The sequence below is a fragment of the Ranitomeya imitator genome, chromosome 1 (assembly GCF_032444005.1).
Source record: "Ranitomeya imitator isolate aRanImi1 chromosome 1, aRanImi1.pri, whole genome shotgun sequence".
Lineage (NCBI taxonomy): Eukaryota > Metazoa > Chordata > Amphibia > Anura > Dendrobatidae > Ranitomeya > Ranitomeya imitator.
In genome coordinates this window covers 983,683,291-983,709,418 of record NC_091282.1, presented here as the reverse complement: position 1 = coordinate 983,709,418, position 26,128 = coordinate 983,683,291, and the positions used below count along the sequence as shown (strand labels likewise).

General features: G+C 44.1%; 1 protein-coding gene across 15 annotated transcripts in view; it reads right to left on the bottom strand.

The window, feature by feature from the left end:
• The window catches only part of BLTP1 (bridge-like lipid transfer protein family member 1), a 381,731-nt gene that overhangs the window by 82,691 nt on the left and 272,912 nt on the right, over positions 1-26,128 (bottom strand). For all 15 annotated transcript variants that reach the window (XM_069743891.1, XM_069743894.1, XM_069743897.1 and 12 more), the window contains 8 exons: positions 25,567-25,805; positions 23,772-24,016; positions 22,294-22,399; positions 12,012-12,109; positions 10,916-11,101; positions 8,681-8,849; positions 3,025-3,236; positions 376-574 (listed from right to left, as the gene is read on the bottom strand). In XM_069743891.1, coding sequence (XP_069599992.1) covers positions 376-574; positions 3,025-3,236; positions 8,681-8,849; positions 10,916-11,101; positions 12,012-12,109; positions 22,294-22,399; positions 23,772-24,016; positions 25,567-25,805 — 1,454 coding nt within the window. The remainder of the gene's footprint in view (positions 1-375; positions 575-3,024; positions 3,237-8,680; positions 8,850-10,915; positions 11,102-12,011; positions 12,110-22,293; positions 22,400-23,771; positions 24,017-25,566; positions 25,806-26,128) is intronic.

Genomic DNA, 26,128 nt, shown 5'->3' with positions numbered 1-26,128 from the left:
CTCGAGTCATTAAATTTTCTCAGTTTTTTGTGGCAAAATTAGGGGCGTCGGCTTATACTCGAGTGTATACGGTAATTGAAAAAAAGAAGAAAAAAAACGTATGCACCGCCTGTATGCATGTATTCAAAGACATACGGTAGTCCTTAAGCAATACCACCAAGTAGGTCATGTTATATATCAAATATATGTAGACAACAGTGGACATAAATATAAATTCTAGTTCCAGGTTCCTTTAAGTTTAACACAAAACAATGAAATTGAAAAATATCATTAATTCAAAAAATAAAAATAAAATACTATGCATGTAAAAATCATTAGATTATGAAGCAATAAATATAACTGTTGATCCATTGTACATGCTAATACCATACTTACATGCATTCATAACCAGGTCAGTTCTAATTTCTGGCTTCCAATCATCCCATGAGGTTTCAAAACCATCAGCAAAGCGAATGCAGAAGTTTTTGAAGTGCCCTTTGCTCACCAAAGACTCTGAAGAACAGGCTGTGATCAGAGTGCTCTCAATTGTAAGCACCAACGCAGAACCGGTATCAAAGTCAGCTGTATGATTTGCCTATGGAAAAACAATAATTTATTGCTGGAAAAAAATGAATTATACATATATTTATTTCATGAGGCTTATGATGATTGTCATCACTCATAATTCAGCCCAGATTCAGGGAGCGTAACGCTGCAGCAGAACGGACCAATGAGCCAGTGTGCTAACCAACATGCAGGTACACAGAAGTATTTGGACAGTGAAGCTTCCCAATTTAGCATTTGTACATCATGAGAGAAAGAACCAAGCAATCAAGAAATGGCAGAAATGTAGACTTACAGATTCAGTCCAAGGAGTTTTACAAAAAGTTTGAGTTTTCTCAGGTTTGGAAGTCATTCTCTATCCATGTGACAGGGAATAAATTAAATTACAGATTGGGTGTTCGATTGCTGGGATCTCCACCAATCCCCAGAACCAAGGCTCTGAGGAGCATAGTGTGAACTGAGCGATGATCGACCACTCCATTCATGTGGGTAGAGCCCTGGTTCTCAGGATCAGTGGGGTCTCAACCGTCGGAACCCCAGCTGCCTGGAAGTTGTTCCTTATCCCATAGATATGGGATAATAACTTCTCAACTTGAGAAAACCCTTTAAGCATTTAAGAACTACAGCTATTTTAACATAGGCTCACAGGTCCAAATGTGAATTAACAAACAATTATAAAAATAAGCATTACGTTTAATGCTTGGGTGCAAATTCTTTGTAGTCAATGACTGTCTGAAGTTTGGCACCTGGACATCAAGGAATACCGAGTTTTCTCCCATGTGATGCTTTACCAGGACTGTTCTGCAGCAGTCTTCAGTAAGTGGGATAGTACAGTCAGTCAGGCTGAGGTCAGGAGACTACTGAAGATTATTCCATTTCTATTCTTTCATAACAAAGCTATGGGGATGATTCTTGCGCTATGTGTTGGTCATTATCTGTACAGTGAAGCACGGTCCTATCAGTTTTGTATCTGAACAGGACATATAACTCCATATATTTTCAGAACTCATCCTGCCGCTTCATCTCAGATACTTATAAGGCCCATGCCAACTCTGTGTCACTGAATTACCGTGACAGTGCAGTGCCAGAAGACCGCAGCGTCTGATGGCTCCTGCTTCGCCGCGGAAAAGAAGCACTTCTCCAGTGTATTAGATGTGTTTGTTTTCTTTCAGCAGGACAGGGTTTAATCGGCCATGTGGAAATCCCTGCATTCAGCTGTGCTCGGTTAGCCACTCCTCACTCCTATAAAAGCTAGGCCTTCTGGCCAGATCCTTGTCTGCATTAGCACTTGCTACATAGACCTGGAGAGTGAGGAGCTGGTGTCTGGGGAGCTGGAGGAGTTTATTGTGCAACTGTTGCTTGGTTCCTACACTTGGAAATTACTCATCCTTACCTGCCTTATTTTCCTCCCCCGTCCTTCACACCCTGGTGATTACCTTTGTTATTTGTGAGAGTATATTTGTTTGAGTGGAATTTTGTTTTACCCTTGTCTTTGTTCCCCAGTCTGTCGGGTTGGTGTACTGGGATGCACTGTAGCTCCTCTCTTCCCCAGGTGGGGGAGGGGGACAGACGCAGGGCTGCAGCTAGGAGACAGGGCAAAGGCAGAGGCCCCGGCATCCTTGTCATCTGAGATATCCCAGGGAACAGGGCGAGCTAGGGCGCCCACTAGTGCCAGGAAAGGTGCCCATGGTCCCAGTTTACTCGCCAGTCCTATCGTGACACTCTGACATAGTTTTCTTCTTTTTCAGTCTAGTAATGGTTGCCTTCACTTGCACTGACACATCTTTGGACTGCATATTAAGAGTTCCCAATAACAGCTACCAGATGCAAATTCAACATTTAGAATCAACCACGACCATCCACATTTAGAATCAACCACGACCTTCTTTATCACCTTAGCTTGCCATTTATTATTTAGGCAACGTGCTGGTTCATGGCAGGACACCTATTAGTCAAGTGTCCAACAAATTTTGAACCTGTGAAAATGAATGGACTATGAAAATAATGTTATCATTCCTAGGAGGTAACTGTCATTCTTTCGCAAAAAAAACTTGAAATAAAGCTGGAAATCTACATGTCAATCACATATTGATGGCTTTGTTTTAAAGGAGTGTTCCACAGCATATGCCATCAACGTGTAGTAAAAATGGGTTCTACTAATGTGACCTGCACCTATGTTGAGGATGTGGCCACAAGTCATTCTGCTGTAGGTTCAGAAGAGCACATAATTCTCATATGAATGAGGATTCACACCTCCTCTCTTCAAATACGCTCATTGGTGGCACCCACATCTGCTATACATTTATAGTTATGCCATAAAATAAAAAATCAGAATACCCATTTAAATCCATTGCACTGATGTCCAGAGACTAAATCATGTAGATTGTGTCACTGTCCATATACTGCTGCACCCTACTATATATCATACATATACATGCAACATTTACCAGCACTGAAACACATTTTAGTTTATTTTCCTACCGCTGGGGCATTGGTGATGGGTAAGCATATACCCAGGTCATTAACTGTTAGCTGAAGGAAGAGTGTTCCCAGAGCCTGAGCAGATGTTTGCTGAATGCCTGGCAGCATGTCCACCACTTCTTTAGTTGCCACATGAATATCTTTATTTAGTGCCAGTCGCTGCTCATTCCAGTTATCATATGCTGCCTTGTAATTCAGCCAAAAGAGGACAGCTGAAAAGAAGCAGAACAATTCCATCATGAAGATTGGCATCAAAGGGGGGAGGGGATTCTAAATAAACACAATATATATACAGTACAGACCAAAAGTTTGGACACACCTTCTCATTCAAACATTTTTCTGTATTTTCATGACCATGAATTAACACATTTGGAATTATATACTTAACAAAAAAATGTGAAACAACTGAAATTATGTCTTTTATACTAGGTTCTTCAAAGTAGCCACCTTTTGCTTTGATGACTGCTTTGCACACTCTTGGCATTCTCTTGATGAGCTTCAAGAGGTAGTCACCGGGAATGGTTTTTACTTCACATGTGTGCCCTGTCAGGTTTAATAAGTGGGATTTCTTGCCTTATAAATGGGGTTGGGACCATCAGTTGTGTTGTGCAGAAGTCTGGTGAATACACAACTGATAGTCCAACTGAATAGACTGTTAGAATTTGTAAAATGGCAAGAAAAAAACAGCTAAGAAAAGAAAAACGAGGGGCCATCATTACTTTAAGAAATGAAGGTCAGTCAGTTCGAAAAATTGGGAAAACTTTGAAAGTGTCCCCAAGTACAGTGGCAAAAACCATCAAACGCTACAAAGAAACTGGCTCACATGAGGACCGCCCCAGGAAAGGAAGACCAAGAGTCACCTCTGCTTCTGAGGATAAGTTTATCCGAATCACCAGCCTCAGAAATTGCAGGTTAACAGCAGCTCAGATGAGAGACCAGGTCAATGCCACACAAAGTTCTAGCAGCAGACACATCTCTACAACAACTGTTACGAGGAGACTTTGTGGAGCAGGCCTTCGTGGTAAAATAGCTGCTAGGAAGTCAATGCTAAGGACTGGCAACAAGCAGAAGAGACTTGTTTGGGCTAAAGAACACAAGGAATGGACATTAGACCAGGGGAAATCTGTGCTTTGGTCTCATGAGTCCAAATTTGAGATCTTTGGCTCCAACTACCGTGTCTTTGAGCGACGCAGAAAAGGTGAATGGATAAACTCTACAAGAGCTGAAACCTGGACCTTTATGGTACTAGGCCTGAGCCCTAAATCTAGACTTTTCTGAAGGAAGTTTAGAATTTGGGCAATATTCGGATGGAATGGGTCTGGAATGCTCGGCAGACACCAAGATGAGAATTTCTTCCAGACTTTGGCATAAATAGCGTTGGTTATAGGTTTCCTACTTCTCTGAAGAGTGTGAATCACTTCATAGGAGAGGCCTCTTACTCTAAGTATCTTGGCCTCAGTAGCCATGCTGCAAGATTCAACCTGTGTAGGTTTGGATGTAATAATGGCCCCTGACGAAGTAGGTCGCTCTTCTGAGGTAAACATATTGGTCCCTCCTGGGCCATGTCTAATAGGGCACTGTACCAACTCCTCCCTGGCCACATGGGGGCGATCAAAATTGTAGTAACCCGTTTGAATCGGATCTTCTGTAGAGTTTGACAGCATTGGGATCGGAGGAAAAGCAGAGGCGAGGTTGAATTCCCAGGGGTGTGAGAAAGCATCCATGCCCAGCGCTGTGTCTGTCATATTTAGAGAAAAATATGCCCATAGCTTGGTATTCTGGCTGTTGGCAAATAGGTCCACTTCTGGGATCCCCCATCTGGATACTAGGGAGAGGAAGACTTCCTGATCTAGGCACCATTCCCCCGGATGTACATCCTTTCTGCTGAGAAAGTCTGCTTGGGTATTGGCAGACCCTTTTAGGTGGACCGTCGAAATAGAGAGGAGGTGTCTCTCTGCCCAGATAAAAAATTTTGAAGTTAGGGATTTTAGTTTTTTGAATTTCTTGCCTCCCTGATGACGAAGGTATGCTACAGCGGTCATGTTGTCGGAGTATATCCTGACATGGTGACCCTGAACAAGAGAGAATGTGGCTTTTAAGGCCTCTTCCATTGCCTTCAGCTCTCTGAAGATTGAAGAGCTTGCTCTGATGACTGGAGACCATGTGCCCTGGAAGTGTGTTCCCTCGACTATGGCTCCCCATCCCCTTTAACTTGCGCCCGATCTGAGTATTTTTAGTGGGACCTGGTCCCAGCTGAGCCCCTGTTGGAGGTTTCGGAGATATAGCCACCATGCTAGAGATGCTTTGACATGATTGGGGAGGCAAACTCTCTTGGATATAGAGCTCTGCTGTCTGTCCCAGGAAGATAAAACGTGGGACTGAAGGACTCTCGTGTGGGCTTGCGCCCATGATACCATCTGGATACAGGATGTTAGGGACCCCAGAATGGACATGGAGTGTCGCAGAGTGGGGGCTTTCAGGGTTCTGAATTCCGTTAACCTCTGTACCAGATCGAATTGGCACTCTCTGGATAGAAAGGATTTCCTTAATTCTGAGTCCAGTAGGACCCCTAGGAATTTTTTCCTTTTGGAAGGAAGTAGATCCGATTTCTCCTAATTCGGGATCCATGCCAAAGATTCCAGGATTTCTAGAGACTTTGCTACATCCGCATTCAGACGGGAGACAGAAGGAGCGACAATGAGCAGATCGTCTAGATAGGGTACTATGCAAATTCCTTGAAGATGTATGAATATTACTGCCTCTGTCATAATCTTTGTGAAGACCCGAGGTGCCGAAGCGATTCCAAAAGGGAGGGAGTTGAACTGATAGTGTATTCTCTGCTGGCTCTGAGATATTGCAAATCTTAGGAACTTCCGGAATTTTGGATGGATTGGGACATGATAATATGCGTCCCTCAGATCCACCGTAACCATCATCCAGCCTTGACCTATCAAGGGAATCGCAGTCCTGACTGATTCCATCTTGAACCTTCTGTGAGTACTTACCTGATTTAGGGGTTTCAGGTTGATGATTATTCGGTGCTTCCCTGAAGGTTTTTTTGATTAGAAATAGGCGAGAATAGTGTCCTCTGCCTATCTCCTGTTGAGGTACTGGAGAGATCACTCCTGCCTTGAAGTCCCGAAAGTAATGAATCCTGAGGGTTGAGACTCTGTAATGGGGTTATCCTTAGGCGGCAAGGTGGGGGGGGGGGGGGGGCTTTCGAACTCCAGTTTTAACCCATTCTGGATAGTATCGAGTACCCACCGGTTCGAGGAGATGGAACTCCACTGGCTGATAAAGCCCGAGAGCCGTCCCCCGACGCCCTGGGCGTAGTCACTGCTTGTCAGGGGTCTGCTGGGACTGGGGACTCAGGATATTCCTACCCTTCCCTCTTTTGGATAGCTCCAGCGGCCCAACTTGCCTTTCCCCTTGAATTCACTTTGAAAGGACTGATCTTTTGAGGGGCGAAAAAAAGTTTTTTCGGATTCCTCTGCTCAGGAAGTGCTTTATTTTTGTCTGTGGCCTTGTCTAATATATCATCAAGAGCCTGCCCAAACAAATAGCGACCTTGAAAAGGAATGGCACAAAGCTTTGTTTTAGAAGTGATGTCGCCACTCCAGGATTTCAGCCATAGAGCTCTTCTGGCTGAGTTAGAAAGGACTGCCAACTTTGCAGCCACTCTGATGGACTCTGCCGAAGCATCGGCGAGGATGCCCGTAGCTCTCTGGAGAAGGGAAAGGGAATCCAGGATTACTTCTCTAGATGTTCCCTGGGTAAGGTGATCCTCTAGAGTGCAAAGCCAACAAAATAGAGACCTAGCCACATAAGTGGACGCTATATTTGGTCTAAGGAGGTATCCCAAGATCTCCTTAGTAGACTTTCCATTTTACAGTCCATGGGGTCTTTGAGTTGGGATGAGTCCTCGAATGGGAGGGCTGTCTTTTTTGACACTCTAGAGACCTGTACGTCTACCTTCGGGGTATCCCACAGAGAGACGTCTCCATCCAGAGGGAAGCGTTTTTTTAGTTCAGGTGGAACATTAAGCCCTTTTTCAGGTGTCTCCCATTCATGGAGAATGAGACTCTGCACATTTTCGTGTATCGGAAATCCCTTCAATTTTTTAAGTTTTAGGCCACCAAACATCTCATCCTGCACTGACTGCGTCTCCTCCTCCTCTTCAACGCCCATTGTCCCCCTGACCATACTAATTAGCTCCCATATGTCTTCAGAGGAAAAATAATAATTTTTATTTTCCTCTTTGGGGGTAGAAGTGGAGCCCTCATTCTCCCACAAATCCTCTGAATCAGAAGAATGCAGTTCACCAGAGTCTGAGTCAGAAAAAACCGTTGCGAATTTCCTCATTTTGGGAGGAGGAGGCTGCGGTAACAGAGACTGGGAAAGGGCCGATACTGAGGACTGAACTTCTTGTTTGATGAGGGATTTAATGCTTTCAAACAAAGATGGTTGCTCGCAGCGCAATACTTCATCAGTACACCACATTTGCGGTCTTCCGATTTCTTGGAAGATTTGTCCTTCTTAGGGGCAGAGGCCTTGTCTCCCTGAAAAGAGAGAGAAGGGGACTAAATGTGTTGCACCCTAGAAGCATACAGGGGGAGATGGACTTTAGCCCACTACTCACAGTAGGAGGACTCAGGGCTCGGCAGATGCAGACGGTCTATCACCATCTATGGTCAGTCAGTAACTGCAGTCCACACAGACCAACAGGGGTCCTTACCTGGAGGAGACCTAACCAGGGTTAAATAACCGAGGTTACTGCGCCAGATTGTGTGCTCCTCCTGTCCAGGTCCCAGGCGTAGGGGGTAGAAGGAAACCGCTATGCCCCACATGGCAGCCGAAAGCAGCAGCACGCTGGAACGCACAGGAAGTGAACCTGGAAGTTCGAGAACGTCACTTCTAGTTCGCGCGTACACAGACTCCGGCGCCAGACAGGAGAGGAAGAAGCCGGGGAGCCACGCGGGGACCCCGGCCGCACATCACCACTCCACTTTACCCCAGAAGGGGCGCAGGGGGAGCGGGAAGCAAAGGTCCCGAGTCGAAAGTATGGAGATGGGAGCAGCACTACAGGCTAGAGTAAGTAAGACTGCGTGCTCCGATCGCCGGCCACGGCAGCACTACAGCAGGACCTCTTCATGCCCCACAGGGGACAGGAAAAACACTGGAGGCTGCAGAAAGGGGAGGGTATTTAACCTCTTTTGTGTTTCCTGTCCCCCATTAGGGCGGGGAGGCATCCTCCAGTACCGCCGTCATGGAAGGTGACTGGAGAAATTAAGTATATTACAAAGGTGCATACATTTTCTTAATACAGGAAGAATAGGCCTGGTTAAATTAGGGGTGTTATCCGGAAAGGATCGCTTCAAAAAAGGTGAGGGAGGCCATGTAATGGTTACATGCAGCTGTCAGTTCAGTGGGCACTGTAAGGATGGAGGGTATATGCTTTAACCAATATTGTAATGTAAAGGCCTCCTAATCATGTATAATTAAAGGGTTATATAAAAAAAAATATATAAAAATGTAAATCTAAATCCAAATTTTTGTGCTTTTGCTTTCGTACCACAGAGATACTTGGGCATTGTTAAAAAGTGACAACTTAATGTAAGCAGTGAAATAAAGGTGGGGTAAAATATTTGTTTAATACCTCTGTCAAAGGCAACGGGCTGTGCATAGACGATAGGCCTACTTAGGGTGATAAGAACAGCTTCTCTGCCTATTGAGCCACTGATCTCCTCCTGGAAGGCATTGCGCAAGCCAATACGAGTTTTAAAATACGCAACTTGATGAAAATCAGATCCAGCCTCTTCATAAACCTGTACAGGTCACAGCAAAGAAAAATGCAAATAAAGTTAGGGAATATTATAGTAAAATCAAAGAAAACAGCACGCAATGCAACCCATCACATCAGCGGTGTAATATCAGCCTAGATCAGTTACTATATAGAGCTACACGTATCCCTGTACATAGTTAGTGCCCATGTGTAAACAGCACGTGTGCTGCCGAGAACAATGGCCATGTTCCTTCCACAGCCTCTGTGTTGCACTGTCCATTGTAGCCTGCAGAATAAGCATCTGAAAATCCATCAGTTTGTTCTGCTGGGAAAGTTTGTATCATTTTTAACAGTTTTTTTCTGTGCTCCTCTCAGCTGATCTATACTCACTGATTACATTAAAGATGCGGCATTTTATCTGTCAATTGTGAATTTTGAGAATGAATGATCAGCTCAGAAACAGAAAGGTGTGGATTTTTCTAATAAATATTACAACGTTTCTTATTTTCACATTTACTAATGATCTATGAAAAAAACGTTAAAACAAGTAATTACTTTTTAAATTAAAAGAAAAAAATTATCCCTCACAGTGGACAGTCCCTTTAAAGTGTAACTAAACATTGAAAGCATTTTTCAGAAGTGCTCAGCACGTAGAAGTGCAGACAGCTGTTCATGAAACCTTAAAGGGAACCTGTCACCCCGAAAATCGCGGGTGAGGTAAGCCCACCGGCATCAGGGGCTTATCTACAGCATTCTGTAATGCTGTAGATAAGCCCCTGATGTTACCTGAAAGAGGAGAAAAAGACGTTATATTATACTCACCCAGGGGCGGTCCCGCTGCTGGTCAGGTCAGATGGGCGTCTCCGGTCCACTGCGGCGCCTCCTATCTTCATTACAAGACGTCATCTTCTGATCTTCAGCCACGGCTCCGGCGCAGGCGTACTTTGCTCTGCCCTGTTGAGGGCAGAGGATAGTATTGCAGTGCGCAGGCGCCGGGCCTCTGACCTTTCCGGCGCCTGCCCACTGCAGTACTATCCTCTGCCCTCAACAGGGCAGAGCAAAGTACGCCGGAGCCGTGGCTAAAGATCAGAAGCATCTGATGCATCGCCGACCCCCGATCATGTGACGGGTGTCGGCGATGACATCATTTCCGGCCGCAAGCGCCGGTTGAATGCCGCTGTCTGCGTTTGACAGCGGCATTTAACAGGTTAATAGCGGCGGGTGAATAGCGATTTCACCTGCCGCTATTGCGCGCACATGTCAGCTGTACAAAACAGCTGACATGTCGCAACTTTGATGTGGGCTCACCGCCGGAGCCCACATCAAAGGGGGAGACACGACATGCGCCGTACTATTACTGCGCATGTCGTGAAAGAGTTAAAACATATCAAATGTATAGAAATTCTACTGTGCCTAATAATTTGGAACAGTGCATTTTGAGTTTTTATTTATTTAGGAGATTATACTGTTATCATTGGGAGGTTTCTTCAATAAAATTCGATGTATAATCTAACAGGTTATGACTTTTATTAGACTGACTGTCATTTGCACCGACCATTTAGGAAAATCAGAGAAAAATATCATTTGCATAATAATTTGGAACACAGTGTAGAAAGCATTCCTAACACTTATCAAATATAGTATCAGATGATTATTACTGGGTAAACCAGTGAGCTGTCTCAAGACCTTCACAACCTTATTGTTGCAAAATATACTGATGGCATTGGTTGCAGAAGAATTTCTAAACTACTGAAGATTCCAGTGCGCACTCTTGGGGCCATAATCCATAAGCGGAAAGAATGTCATTTCAGCATAAACATACTGTAATTTAAAATAAATGAGTCTGTTCTTTATTTTGTTGCTTTGTCCATCTGGGAAGGCTTTTTTTTCCCTAAAATTTATAGAGCAGGGATTGTGTTTATTCACTCACAAGAGCAATGGAAAGGGTTACATAAACAAGCAGAACACAATAATGACAACAATATTGTAATATTGAATGCTCTCAATATGAACAAGCAAATACATCTGTGTTACTAATCAAATTCTTATAAAATACACAAAAACTCACAATGTGACCTATGCTTCTAGAAAAAAAATAAAGAAGTTAACCTGATGCTTCACAATTTGTCCAAGGGCCAAGTTCAAATCAACCTGACATTTCCCAAAAAGCTTCAGATAGCTGCTGCTTCCAGGCATGGCCTTTGTCTGAATCCGATTTGACAACTCCAGTTCTATTAGGCCAGTCTCAAATCTGACTGCTCTCATGGATGGAGTGGTAGCTGTCACTTGAATGCCCTGAAATATAAAATATAAATGAAATATGACTCAAATACCTGTCAATGTGAATTGGTGGGAATCTAGATGACATGTTACAAAAAAATACAAAGCATGAATTATAAGATATTTTTCTCATAACACTGTCTGTACTATAGAGCATCAATATTATTTTTCTACATCAATGGGGGATGACTAGGGGACCAGTCTATATATATATCTATGGCTTCTATTGACTTCAATCAGAGACACCTTCAGATCTTCTATCCAGTGGTTGGAAAAGGCAGCCGAGATTTAAAAATATAATAATAATTAGATAGAATTCTTTCTTCAAATGAACTGTTAATTGATAGATCAAATTACTGCGGCGGCCCACAGAGGTGTATTGAGAAAGGAGCTGGCAGATACAAGGATAGACAAAGAGAAGCTGCTGCAGCTTCTAGTGCCTACAACCTGCATGGCTGAAAATGGATAAAATGTACACAAGTCACATAATGGCCAGAAATACTATTATTTCTCATGTACAGACAAATGTGACATCTAATTCTGAAAAGTCACCTGAAATTAAAGTGACACCTTAACCTTTTAGCGTGTGATGAACAGGCATAATTTGCTTTGTCAGAGATAGACTGAGCACAGTATTCTATAAGGGAAGCACTTTATCATTACTATTGCTGGTATCGCAGGGGTACCTAAACTAGAAATAGCATTTCTTCCTACATAGATCCTTTAGTAAAGAGCACATATAAGAGTCTGCAGTGGATGCAGACCCACTGGACGGCACCTGAACGCGAGACTCGGGCACCATTGCAAATCACGAGCGGGATAGTGATGACAGCGGATTGGCTTCAGAGACAACACGTGGTCATGACTTCAAATCATTTTTGGGACATAAAGTAAATAAATGGCATAAAATCTTGCAAATATATACCTTAAATCGCAAGTTGAGGGAATAAAGCAGGATTTTTGGTTTATCTCCATCTGTGGCACCATCATGTTCATTCCAGAGAGGAATTGGCTGTTCTCCACCTAAAAATATGTTCAGGTCATGTGACTGGGCTGCTAACACCAAACCATGGTTCTCAGTGTACAGTAGTTTCAGAAAATAAGAGCGCTTATTTTTAAAATGAAAAGTAATACACTTTTCCAGTATACCGAACTTTCTGTAGCAATTGCATAGAGCTTGTGGTCATTCATTAGGAACTGTCATTGTTTCCTCCCATCCTGGTCCTATGACGACCCTATGGGCGTGCAGCTTGTGACAGATTTTTAAACATTCAGGGCCAAGAACAAGAATTTTAAAGGAGTGTTCTAATTGTGTTATTGACTTTGAAGATATGACAAAATTATCCTCCATGTATTGAAAACTGGCACATCACATATTTTTACCTACAACGCAGACTGGCAGAGAGCTATTAGAATTCGACCTAGGTATGCAATGCTGTAAACTAGCAGAGTCTTCCTCCTTTCTGATCTACAGCACAAAAGCAAATTCTTATAACTGAAGGAAAAGCTCCAGCAGCAGAAGAGCCCGGCGTCTACAGCCAGAGGGGGCTCACTGAAAATACTTATATATTGTACATCGCCAACTTAATTTGCATTAACGGGAATCTGTGAGAAGGATCTACCCTCCTAACACATCTATATGGGCATTTGTGGTCATATGTTGAATAAACTACCTTGATATCTGAGATCTGATGACTTATACACAGAGAAATCTACATTTTAGTATAAATGAGATGTTAAAATCTCTCAGTGGGACATAGGTCTTCCCGAAAGGGGCTGAGCAGATCTTAAGCAGAAGAAAGTTGAAGCTAATGCCAATAGAAGAGCATCTGTACACGCCCCAGATTTAATGAGGGATCACTAAGAATTAAAATAAGCTCTGGAGACAGACTCTCGGGAAGATCTGTCATTGGATCTCAGATATCAAGGTATTGATCTATTGGTCAATATTCCATGACCTGCATGCCTATATACAGTATATACTCATGTATAAGCCGAGTTTTTCAGCACTTTTTTTATGCTGAAAACGTCCCTCCTCGGCTCATTCCCGAGTCACGGTACAGAAAGCCAGCGGGGGAGGGGTGGCAGCGGAGCAGCGGGTGCCAGGAGTCGGCGCACACATCATACTCACCTACCTGTGCGCCCTCGGTGCTGGTACTGCATCTTATTCCAGCCACCGGCGCCTGCCTGCAACTCTTCCTGTGCTCAGCGGTCACATGGTACCGCTCATTAACGTTATTAATATGGATGTGTCTCCACTCCCATAGGGGCGGAGCGAATATTCATCACCTTAACCCCTTCATGACCCAGCCTATTTTGACCTTAAAGACCTTGCCGTTTTTTGCAATTCTGACCAGTGTCCCTTTATGAGGTAATAACTCAGGAACGCTTCAATGGATCCTAGCGGTTCTGAGATTGTTTTTTCGTGACATATTGGGCTTCGTGTTAGTGGTAAATTTAGGTCAATAAATTCTGTGTTTATTTGTGATAAAAACGGAAATTTGGCGAAAATTTTGAAAATTTCGCAATTTTCACATTTTTAATTTTTATTCTGTTAAACCAGAGAGTTATGTGACACAAAATAGTTAATAAATAACATTTCCCACACGTCTACTTTACATCAGCACAATTTTGGAAACAAAATTTTTTTTTGCTAGGAAGTTATAAGGGTTAAAATTTGACCAGCGATTTCTCATTTTTACAACGAAATTTACAAAACCATTTTTTTTTAGGGACTACCTCACATTTGAAGTCAGTTTGAGGGGTCTATATGGCTGAAAATACCCAAAAGTGACACCATTCTAAAAACTGCACCCCTCAAGGTGCACAAAACCACATTCAAGAAGTTTATTAACCCTTCAGGTGCTTCACAGCAGCAGAAGCAACATGGAAGGAAAAAATGAACATTTAACTTTTTAGTCACAAAAATGATTTTTCAGCAACAATTTTTTTTATTTTCCCAACGGTAAAAGGAGAAACTGAACAATGACCTTGTTGTCCAATTTGTCCTGAGTACGCTGATACCTCATATGTGGGGGTAAACCACTGTTTGGGCGCACGGCAGGGCTTGGAAGGGAAGGAGTGCCATTTGACTTTTTGAATGAAAAATTGGCTGCACTCTTTAGCGGACACCATGTCACGTTTGGAGAGCACCCGTGTGCCTAAAAAGTGGAGCTCCCCCACAAGTGACCCCATTTTGGAAACTAGACGCCCCAAGGAACTTATCTAGATGCATAGTGAGCCCTTTAAACCCCCAGGTGCTTCACAAATTGATCCGTAAAAAAATGAAAAAGTACTTTTTTTTCACAAAAAAATTCTTTTAGCCTCAATTTTTTCATTTTCACATGGACAACAGGATAAAATGGATCCTAAAATTTGTTGGGCAATTTCTCCTGAGTACATCGATACCTCACATGTGGGGGTAAACCACTGTTTGGGCACATGGTAAGGCTCGGAAGGGAAGGAGCGCCATTTGACTTTTTGAATGAAAAATTATCTCCATCGTTAGCGGACACCATGTCGCGTTTGGAGAGACCCTGTGTGCCTAAACATTGGAGCTCCCCCACAAGTGACCCCATTTTGGAAACTAGACGCCCCAAGGAACTTATCTAGATGCATAGTGAGCCCTTTAAACCCCCAGGTGCTTCACAAATTGATCCGTAAAAATGAAAAAGTACTTTTTTTTTCACAAAAAATTTATTTTCGCCTCAATTTTTTCATTTTCACATGGGTAATAGGATAAAATGGATCCTAAAATTTGTTGAGCAATTTCTCCCGAGTACGCCGATACCTCATATGTGGGGGTAAACCACTGTGTGGGCACACGGCAGGGCTCGGAAGGGAAGGCGCGCCTTTTGACTTTTTGAATGGAAAATTAGCTCCAATTGTTAGCGGACACCATGTCGCGTTTGGAGAGCCCCTGTGTGCCTATGCATTGGAGCTCCCCCACAAGTGACCCCATTTTGGAAACTAGACCCCCCAAGGAACTTATCTAGATGCATACTGAGCACTTTAAACCCCCAGGTGCTTCACAGAAGTTTATAATGCAGAGCCATGAAAATCAAAAATAATTTTTCTTTTCTCAAAAATGATTTTTCAGCCTGGAATTTCCTATTTTGCCAATAGTAATAGGAGAAATTGGACCACAAATGTTGTTGTCCAGTTTGTCCTGAGTACGCAGATACCCCATAGGTGGGGGTAAACCACTGTTTGGGCGCACGGCAGGGCTCAGAAGGGAAGGCACGCCATTTGGCTTTTTAAATGGAAAATTAGCTCCAATCATTAGCGGACACCATGTCGCGTTTGGAGAGCCCCTGTGTGCCTAAACATTGGAGATCCCCCACAAATGACCCCATTTTGGAAACTAGACCCCCAAAGGAACTAATCTAGATGTGTGGTGAGCACTTTGAATCCTCAAGTGCTTCACAGAAGTTTATAACGCAGAGCCATGAAAATAAAAAAAAAAAATTCTTTTCTCAAAAATGATTTTTTAGCCCGCAATTTTTAATTTTCCTAAGGGTAACAGGAGAAATTTGACCCCAAAAGTTGTTGTCCAGTTTCTCCTGAGTACGCTGATACCCCATATGTGGGGGTAAACCACTGTTTAGGCACATGCTGGGGCTCGGAAGTGAAGTAGTGACGTTTTGGAATGCAGACTTTGATGGAATGCTCTGCGGGCGTCACGTTGCGTTTGCAGAGCCCCTGGTGTGCCTAAACACTAGAAACCCCCCACAAGTGACCCCATTTTGGAAACTAGACCCCCAAAGGAACTTATCTAGATATGTGGTGAGCACTTTCAACCCCCAAGTGCTTTACAGAAGTTTATAACGCAGAGCCGTGAAAATAATAAATACGTTTTCTTTCCTCAAAAATAATTTTTTAGCCCAGAATTTTTTATTTTCCCAAGGGTTACAGGAGAAATTGGACCCCAAAGGTTGTTGTCCAGTTTCTCCTGAGTACGCTGATACCCCATGTGTGGGGGTAAACCACTGTTAGGGCACACGTCGGGGCTCAGAAGGGAAGTAGTGACTTTTGAAATGCAGACTTTGATGGAATGGTCTGCGGACGTCACGTTGCGTTTGCAGAGCCCCTGGTGTGCCTAAACAGTAGAAACTCCCCACAAGTGACCCCATTTTGGAAACTAGACCCCCCAAGGAACTTATCTAGATATGTGGTGAGCACTTTGAACCCCCAAGTGCTTCACAGACGTTTACAACGCAGAGCCATGAAAATAAAAAATCTTTTTTCTTTCCTCAAAAATGATGTTTTAGCAAGCAATTTTTTATTTTCTCAAGGGTAACAGGAGAAATTGGACCCCAATAATTGTTGCGCAGTTTGTCCTGAGTATGCTGGTACCCCATATGTGGGGGTAAACCACTGTTTGGGCACACGTCGGGGCTCGGAAGTGAGGGAGCACCATTTGACTTTTTGAATACAAGATTGGCTGGAATCAATGGTGGCGCCATGTTGCGTTTGGAGACCCCCTGATGTGCCTAAACAGTGGAAACCCCTCAATTCTAACTCCAACACTATCCCCAACACACCCCTAACCCTAATCCCAACTGTAGCCGTAACCCTAATCACAACCCTAACCCCAACACACCCCTAACCACAACCCTAACCCCAACACACCCCTAACCCTAACCACAACCCTAATTCCAACCCAACCCTAAGGCTATGTGCCAACGTTGCGGATTCGTATGAGATTTTTCAGCACCATTTTTGAAAAATCCGCGGGTAAAAGGCACTGCGTTTTACCTGCGGATTTACCGCGGATTGCCAGTGTTTTTTGTGCGGATTTCACCTGTGGATTCCTATTGAGGAACAGGTGTAAAACGCTGCGGAATCCGCACAAAGAATTGACATGCTGCGGAAAATACAACGCAGCGTTTCCGCGTGATATTTTCCGCACCATGGGCACAGCGGATTTGGTTTTCCATATGTTTACATGGTACTGTAAACCTGATGGAACAATGCTGCGGATCTGCAGCCAAATCCGCACCGTGTGCACATAGCCTAATTCTAAAGGTATGTGCACACGCTGCGGAAAACGCTGCGGATCCGCAGCAGTTTCCCATGAGTTTACAGTTCAATGTAAACCTATGGGAAACAAAAATCGCTGTACACATGCTGCAGAAAAACTGCACGGAAACGCAGCGGTTTACATTCCGCAGCATGTCACTTCTTTCTGCGGATTCCGCAGCGGTTTTACAACTGCTCCAATAGAAAATCGCAGTTGTAAAACCGCAGTGAAATGCGCAGAAAAACCACGGTAAATCCGCGATAAATCCACAGCGGTTTAGCCCTGCGGATTTATGAAATCCTCTGCGGAAAAATCCTAACCCTACCCCTAACCCTACTCCTAACCCTACCCCTAACCCTAACCCTACCCCTAGTTCTTACCCCAACATTAGTGAAAAAAAAAAAATTCTTTATTTTTTTTTATTGTCCCTACCTATGGGGGTGACAAAGGGGGGGGTCATTTACTATTTTTTTTATTTTGATCACTGAGGTTATATCTCAGTGATCAAAACTCACTTTGGAACGAATCTGCCGGCCGGCAGATTCGGCGGGCGCACTGCACATGCGCCCGCCATTTTGGAAGATGGCGGCGCCCAGGAAAGAAGACGGACGGACCCCGGGTAAGTATAAGGGGGGGGGGAAGATCAGGGCACGGGGGGGGGGGGTGGATCGGAGCATGGGGGGGGTGGATCGGAACACAGGGGGGTGGATTGGTGCACGGGGTGGGGGATCGCTGTGCGGGGGGTGGATCGGAGCACGGGGGGATCGCAGTGCGGGGGGGTGGATCGGAGTGCGGGGGGGTTTGATTGGAGCACGGGGGGTGTGATTGGAGCACGGGGGAGCGGACAGGAGGACGGGGGAGCGGAGCACAGGACGAAGGGGAGCGGAGCACAGATCGGGGGGCTGGGGGGGCGATCGGTGGGGTGGGGTGGGTGCACATAAGTGTTTCCAGCCATGGCCGATGATATTGCAGCATCGGCCATGGCTGGATTGTAATATTTCACCAGTTTTTTAGGTGAAATATTACAAATCGCTCTGATTGGCAGTTTCACTTTCAACAGCCAATCAGAGCGATCGTAGCCACAGGGGGGGTGAAGCCACCCCCCCTGGGCTAAACTACCACTCCCCCTGTCCCTGCAGATCGGGTGAAATTACAGTTAACCCTTTCACCCGATCTGCAGGGACGCGATCTTTCTGTGACACAGCATATGCGTCACAGGTCGGATTGGCACAGACTTTCATGACCCATACGCTGTGTCACAGGTCGGGAAGGGGTTAATGAGCGGTACCCCGTGACCGCTGAGCACAGGAAGAGCTGCAAGCAGGCGCCAGTGGCCGGAACAAGATGCAGTGCCAGCACCGAGAGCAGGTGGGGAGAATGATGCTTTTTGTTTTTTTTTCAATAGGAAACATGCACACAGGGATAGGGAATACGGAGGCATGCATATATGGAAGGAACTGGGAGGCATTCATACCAGGACAGAATGGGGGAGGCATGCAGACAGGGACTGAACGGGGGAGGCATGTATACAGGGACTGAACGGGGGAGGCATGCATACAGGGGCAGGGATGGGGAGGCATTTATACCAGGACAGGGAAGAGGGAGGCATGCATACATGGACAGAATGAGGGAGGCATACATACAGGGACTGAAAGGAGGAGGCATGCATACAGGGAAGGAACGGGGGAGGCATGCATACAGGGAAGGGGGAGGCATGCATACATGGAAGGGGGAGGCATGCATACAGGGAAGGGGGAGGCATTCATACCTGGGCAGGGAAGGGGGAGGCATGCATACAGGGACTGAACGGGGGGGGGGCATGCATACAGGGAAAGAACAGGGGAGGCATGCAGACAGGGGAAGGGACGGGGAGGCATTCATACCAGGACAGGGAAGGGGGAGCCACGCATACCAGGACAGGGATGAAGGGGCAATACATACACGGCTTATACTCGAATCAATAAGCTTCCCCAGTTTTCCGTGGCAAAATTAGGTGCCTCGGCGAGCATATACGGTAGATGGCTTAGGATGGTTGATTTTCCGACAGGTTCCTTTAAGTGACCAACTGTGTAAATATTTTTTTTTTAATTCAATCCTTTCTCTTGCAATGTTCAGAAGGGGGTTTATGGCTACTAGAAAATTCCCATTGAGTTTTCCCATTCACTAATGGGCTAAACATAACCAAGATAGACTAGTGAATGGCTGCAACCAGTGATCTGAAAAGCTATTGGGAAAACTGTGCAACTTTTCATTATATTCATATAGTCTTTAATTGCAGAACCAGGTGTACACAATGTAAGATAAAGCAGTGTGTGATGATGCACAGTACATAGAATACTATGGGGCTATGTGCACACGTCAGGAATTGCCGCGGAAATTTCTGTGGCAATTCTGGAACTCCCTGCCGCGGGTATATCGCATGCGGAATTGGCTTGCGTTTTCCCGCTAACACTAGCATTTTACAAGCATAATTAGCTTGCAGAATGCTAGCGTTTTCCAAGCGATCTGTAGCATCGCTTGGAAAACTGATTTACAGGTTGGTCACTCTTGTCAAACATAGAGTTTGAGAAGTGTGACCAACTTTTTACTATTGATGCTGCGTATGCAGGCCCTGGGAACCATATAATTGTGGGAAAAAAAGAATTAAAATAAAAAATCATGATATTCTCCCGTTCCCAATAATGCCTAGCGGCAATGACCCCAGATGACTAAGCGGTCTCGCGAAACCGCAACTTCATCATAGGTCATTGCCGCAAAGCATCCCTGGGAACGGGAGCATCGCGAGGAACGGGGAGACTGCAAGGGATGCCGGAAGGTTAGAATATCATGATTTTTTATTTTAATTCTTTTTCTTTAACAATTACTGTATATACTTGAGTATAAGCCGAGATTTTCAGCCCATTTTTGGGGGCTGAAAGTCCCCCTCTCGGCTTATACTCGAGTCATACCCGGGGGTCGACAGGGGAGGGGGAGCGGGGGCTGTCTAGTTCTACTTACCTGCTCCGGCGCGGTCCCTGCAGTCCCTGCTTCTTCCAGCGCTGCATTTTCTTCCTGTATTGAGCGGTCACATGGTACCGCTCATTACAGTCATGAGTATGCGGCTCCACATCCCATAGAAGTGGAGCCGCATATTCATGACTGAAAATGAGTGGTAGCTGTGACCACTCAATACAGGAAGAAGATGCAGCGCTGGAAGAAGCAGGGACTGCAGGGACCGCGCCGGAGCAGGTAAGTATACGGGGAGGGGAGCGCTGCGCGATATTTACCTGCTCCTCGCTCCGGTGCGGCTCTATCTCCAGTGTCCTCTAGCAGTGACGCTCAGTTCAGAGGGCGCGGTGATGTAGTCAGTGCGCGCCCTCTGCTGAGCGTCAGTGCTGGAGACGGAGCCGCACGAGGAGCAGGTAAATATTGAAAGCGCCGGCGTCCTGAGCAAGAGAGGTGAGTATGTGATTTTTTTTTTTTATTGCAGCAGCATTATATATTGGACAGCTTTATATTGAGCATCTATGGGGCAATAATGAACGGTGCAGAGCATTCTATATGGGGCACAGCTTTATATGGAGCATCTATGGGGCCATAATGAACGGTGCAGAGCATTCTATATGGGGCACAGCTTTATGTGGAGCATCTATGGGGCCATACTGAACGGTGCAGAGCATTCCATATGGCACAGCTTTATGTGGAGCATCTATGGGGCCATAATGAACGGTGCAGAGCATTCCATATGGCACAGCTTTATGTGGAGCATCTATGGGGCCATAATGAACGGTGCAGAGCATTATATATGGGGCACAGCTTTATGTGGAGCATCTATGGGGCCATAATGAACGGTGCAGAGCATTATATATGGCACAGCTTTATGTGGAACATCTATGGGGCAATAATGAACGATGCAGAGCATTCTATATGGCACAGCTTTCTATGGAAAATCCATGGGGCCATAATGAACGGTGCAGAGCATTATATGGGGCACAGCTTTATATGGAGCATCTATGGGGCAATAATGAACGGTATGGAGCATCTATTTTTATTTTTGAAATTCACCGGTAGCTGCTGCATTTCCTACCCTAGGCTTATACTCGAGTCAATAAGTTTTCCCATTTTTTTGTGGCAAAATTAGGGGGGTCGGCTTATACTCGGGTCGGCTCCTACTCGAGTATATACGGTATATGGTTCCTAGGGCCTGGAGGAGAGTCTCCTCTCCTCCACCCTGGGTACCAACCGCACATGATCCGCTTACTTCCCGCATGTTGGGCATAGCCCCATGCGGAAAGTGAGCAGATCAATGCAGTCCTATTTGTGCGGAATCCCCGCACATGCTGCACATGTTGTGCACATGCTGTGTTTTTTTCCGCGGCGGAATTGCATTCCGGAAAAAAGCTTTCCGGAATGCGATTCCGCTGCGAAAAAAAATACAGCATGTGCACAAAAAATCCGGAATGCATTCTAATAATAGGATGCTTAATGTATGCGTTTTTTTCACGGTTTTATCGCATTTTTATAGCAAAAAACTTGAAAATTCCTGAACGTGTGCACATCGCCTAAGTGATTAAAAGTATGTATAATATGTAAAACAATTATAGAAAACATTGAAAATTATTAATCCAAAGGAAGAAACATAAGTCTGTGCCGCTCTAACAACATGTTACATGTGATGAACTGCTTTACTTATTTATTTTTTTAACTTGTATCAAACTGGGAATTTCGTCAACGCACCTCAGCTACATTATAAATTATGATGAATTGGTCTGATCACTTCTAGCAGGTTATTAAATCTATCCACGTTGCATAGAGTTTTACACAAATGAAAATACACATAAGACAACTAGTAAAACAATGGTGAGGTTAACGTCATCTTCTAAATTGTTCTTTGGTTGAGGTCTGAGCCAAAAATGATCCAAGAACCCAAGATGAAAAGTGATCAATGGCAAACAATAAAGAAGTCTTACAAGTCACATAATTGTCAGAAGCCTGCCCAATGTATGAGGAGTCTGCCTCACTGCAGTGTCGGGGCTGCCCTCTGCTAAATTCAGAACATTTATTAAAATCAATACTTTATAATGAGCCTCAACATTTCTAAGAAGTTCTGAGGTGTTACCAAAGCTGGCAATCGTATGCATTCAATGAGAACATAAGAAGAAATAGAAGCAGATCTGCATTCTTCACACAGTAGTCAGCCACAAACCTGACACTTTCTGTATGACTTCATTCACTTCTTTCATGAAGACTTTTTGCACAAATACCAGGTGGTTCAGTAGATCAGTAGTAAGATTGTGTTCAAATGATCCAACCTGTCATTGAGATATGTCGGTTATTAATATTTTTCAGCTTCTATTTTTCTTTTTATCAATAAACTTTTATTGAAAGCCAAATAACAGTTTACAGAATAATAATTATTTTACATGTCGTCACACAGTACATATACAGGAATAGCGCCAATATAATCCAGTTATTTAATGACATTTAAAAAATCACCATACAGTTCTCTCCTTCCCACCCAGAACTAACATTCACCCTCCCCACCTTTCAACTTCTTTTTAATATTCAACAATTTCAATTGCCATCATAATAATACATTCAATAGTTGTATGCTTTTTACATAACACTAAAGATGTTTCTGCCAAAATTGATAGTAAAGGAAGTAGCTATTAGGAATAAAGGTGCTAAATATCATGAAAGGGGTTGTTCAAACTGATATATGAACTATCCTTAGAAAAATATCAGATCTGTGGGGGACCGACACCTGGAACCTCCACCAATCAGCTTGGCTCTGATTGGATGTAAACAGTGGACTAAGCCTGAACGGCACAGCTCCGTCTACAGTGTAGTGGCCGTTCCCAGGTACTGCAGCTAAGCATAAATTCAAGTAAGTGCTGAGCTGCAGTTCTCAGAAATGTGATGAGCTGAGTGATTTTGGTACCATAGACTGATTACATCCGGCTGGTGCCAGAGCTGGTAACACAAGATTGCTGGGAGGGATGGGTGTGTGATCCCCGCAGATCTGATATTGAGTCAATTCAAGTTCAATCCGGATTTATTTTATGCACACAAGTAATAAAATGACAATTATGACAGTTACAGACAGGTAAATCCATCTCTAGCATTGTTAGGACATCACTACGGAATTATATGAACTCCTTCACAGCAGATTGTGCTGCATATATATGACCATTATGGTGCAGAGATGGCCGGGGCTTCATCCTGTCCAATTCAATGCAGTAAAGCCACAAGAAAGCCAATGGCCAGAAGCACATAGAACACATGCAAATTTTGGATGAGAATTTGCAGAAAATATAGCTACATGGGAACACTAGGTTTAGCTAGTAGTAAACATGAGGCACGGAAAATGAAGAGCATAAGAGAGTTTAGAAACTCCGGTACAGCACAGGCGACTCTGGCTAAGACCTAAACAGACCGCATCTGACCTTCCGTGGGTGCGGCACCACTGCTGGATTTCAGCTTTACCATAATGGAGTCTGTGATTCCCCAGGCACTGGCTCCTATTTGCACTTACAAACTTTACAACCTCGATAACTGGACCACAGACACGATGTTATCTGTTCCCGTGGTCACAAAGAAGAATAAGCAGCCCCACGCAGCTTGTGAAATGAAACCAAGGCCTAGCATTCCTTTACAGTCCTACCATTGTAGTAAACTTCTCACCTCAGCAACACAACGCAAGTAGTTTCCTTGTAGATAATAGCCCTGCTTGGCAGGCAGGTCATCCATACTCCACGCCTGATCGGAATAATTGTCATGTTCTTCCATGATGTATTTGCCATGCATTGTGACCGGAGGAAGATTAAGACTCGCTGATGGGGGAATGGTAGACATGTCGGTAGGGGATACCTTCGATGTGAAACGTAATCTGTGATTTGGCAGCTCAAATGTAAACCTTGTCTGGGCACCTGCAACAAAAAAGCAAGAAATACCTGATCGTTTTTGCACCATCTGTTCGTGAATATGTACACGACATTTGTTAAATGCGGGGGAACCGGCCAAGTTTTTTTAAGCGGAGCCCTCTTCAGGATATGGCAAGGTTTTTGGGGGGCGCCTTTTAAAATGCTACAAAACATGCCAAGAGTCTTCCAAGCAGAAACCCCTAAAGAATGGTCAGGTCACTTCTTTTAACCTCTTTGGATCTCTTAAAAGCAGTTAAAAGACGATAAAAAGACAGAAGTATAAACAGCACGTCATTTTGACATAGAAAAATGCAAATGTTCAATCTTCTGAGCATTTTTAAAGTACTTTTTGTTACAAAGGTTTCAACACAGACCCACCTGAAAAGATGTCATGTGTACATGCCCTTAGTCCACTAAAAGAGGATCTGCTCATGCAATTTCTGGAGTGTCAATTGCCAATTATCAAAACTGATTTAATGGAGTGGAGTTTTTTCCCCCATCACTCTCACTATACCGCTAATACCTATATCTGTTTTTTTTTGCCGTACTTCATGAGACGTTTCGCTTGAGGGGAATCTCAAACGGGAAGTCACAAGAGGATTGCCATGCAGTCTCCTCTCTGCAGCTTTTATCACCCCCCTTAAACAGGATGTAATCATGGGTGGTGATACGGTCACTTACTACAGCTAGTGTCCATGCCACCCGCATCCTCAGTAACCGATGCCACTTTCCCAGTCCCAACACTTTTGACACCACCTCCTCTTTCCTTGAAATAAATAGTCTTCAGGAGGAGGTGACAATTGCAATGTGAGTGGCAGCAGCACAATCCCTCAGCTTCCGTGACCGGCCTCAAAAGAATTGTCGTCAGGGGGCGGTGATGGAAGCACTGTGAGTGCCATCTCACAGCTTCTACTACCACTCTGAAATTAATTGTCACCAGACGCCCGCACTACTGTCACTCACATTGATTCTATCCCTGCCCCCCTAGTGACAATTCGTTTGAGGGAAAGAGCGGCAGCTCCATCACCACCCCTGAAACAGGTCATCAATAGGGGACAGTGAGTGGTGACAGAAGCTGTGGTAAATGACCGCTCCCTGATGACATCCTATTTCAGTGGGTGGTATCAAGAGCTGCAGAAAATTGACTGCAGGGGCAATCCCCTGTGACTTCTCGTTTGAAACTCCTCTCAAACATAACGTCATAGGAAGAAAAAAAACAAAAAACAAACATATATAAAATAAATTATAAATAAAATATAGATTATTAGTATAGGGCAACCATTTTAATGGATTTGGGTATATAACTTTGTACATGCAGAATTTGCAGTCAATCACCATCCTGGGACACTAGTACTAAATCTCTATGGCATATTAACATGCAAAAAAGGCATTTATATGCTAGCTTTAGATACATGATGTACATGTCTACAAAAATAGTTTTCAATATTACAAAAGAGGAGCAATTGTTCATTATAAAGTGTTCTACATAGTTTATGAAGACAGAATAAACACATAGGTTCACTCTAAAATGGAAAAGATTGTCCTCAGATTTGTACCTGTCATTCCATGACTTCTCATTCTTCCCATTTTGTACTCTGCTTTAAGAGATGGTAAGAGTGCAGCTCCAATGGCAATGCCATCCAGCATAGCACTGAACTTCAAGACAATGGGCTTCTTCTCCAAGCCCTCTGGGAGCTGAGGAAACACATTGGTTTCTATAGGAGTTTGGTTGACACTTGTGGGGGTCTTTTCAGAGAGTAAGGGAGTGGCCACATCCTCCTTTGCTGGAGGCACTCTGTAAAAGAGATAGTAATAAAGATCTGTTAGCGTACAATACAAACAAATGCACCTCAATTTTTGGTGGAAGCTTGGCGTTACAGAGTGAGAAGCTGAAGCTGCACTTAGAGCTTCATCAGGAAATGACTATTATAAGAGTGAAAAATAAGTGAGGTTGTTAAAAGTCAGCTTTCATGGGGAAAGGCGAGATTCTTTGTGCACATAGGCTGCCACTCTTCTCGGCAGCACGTTCTGTTTACACAGAATGATGCACTGCCAAGAAAGATGATCTTATGTGCAGCACAAAATATTTTGTCACCCAGCGAAACGAGCATTATGCTT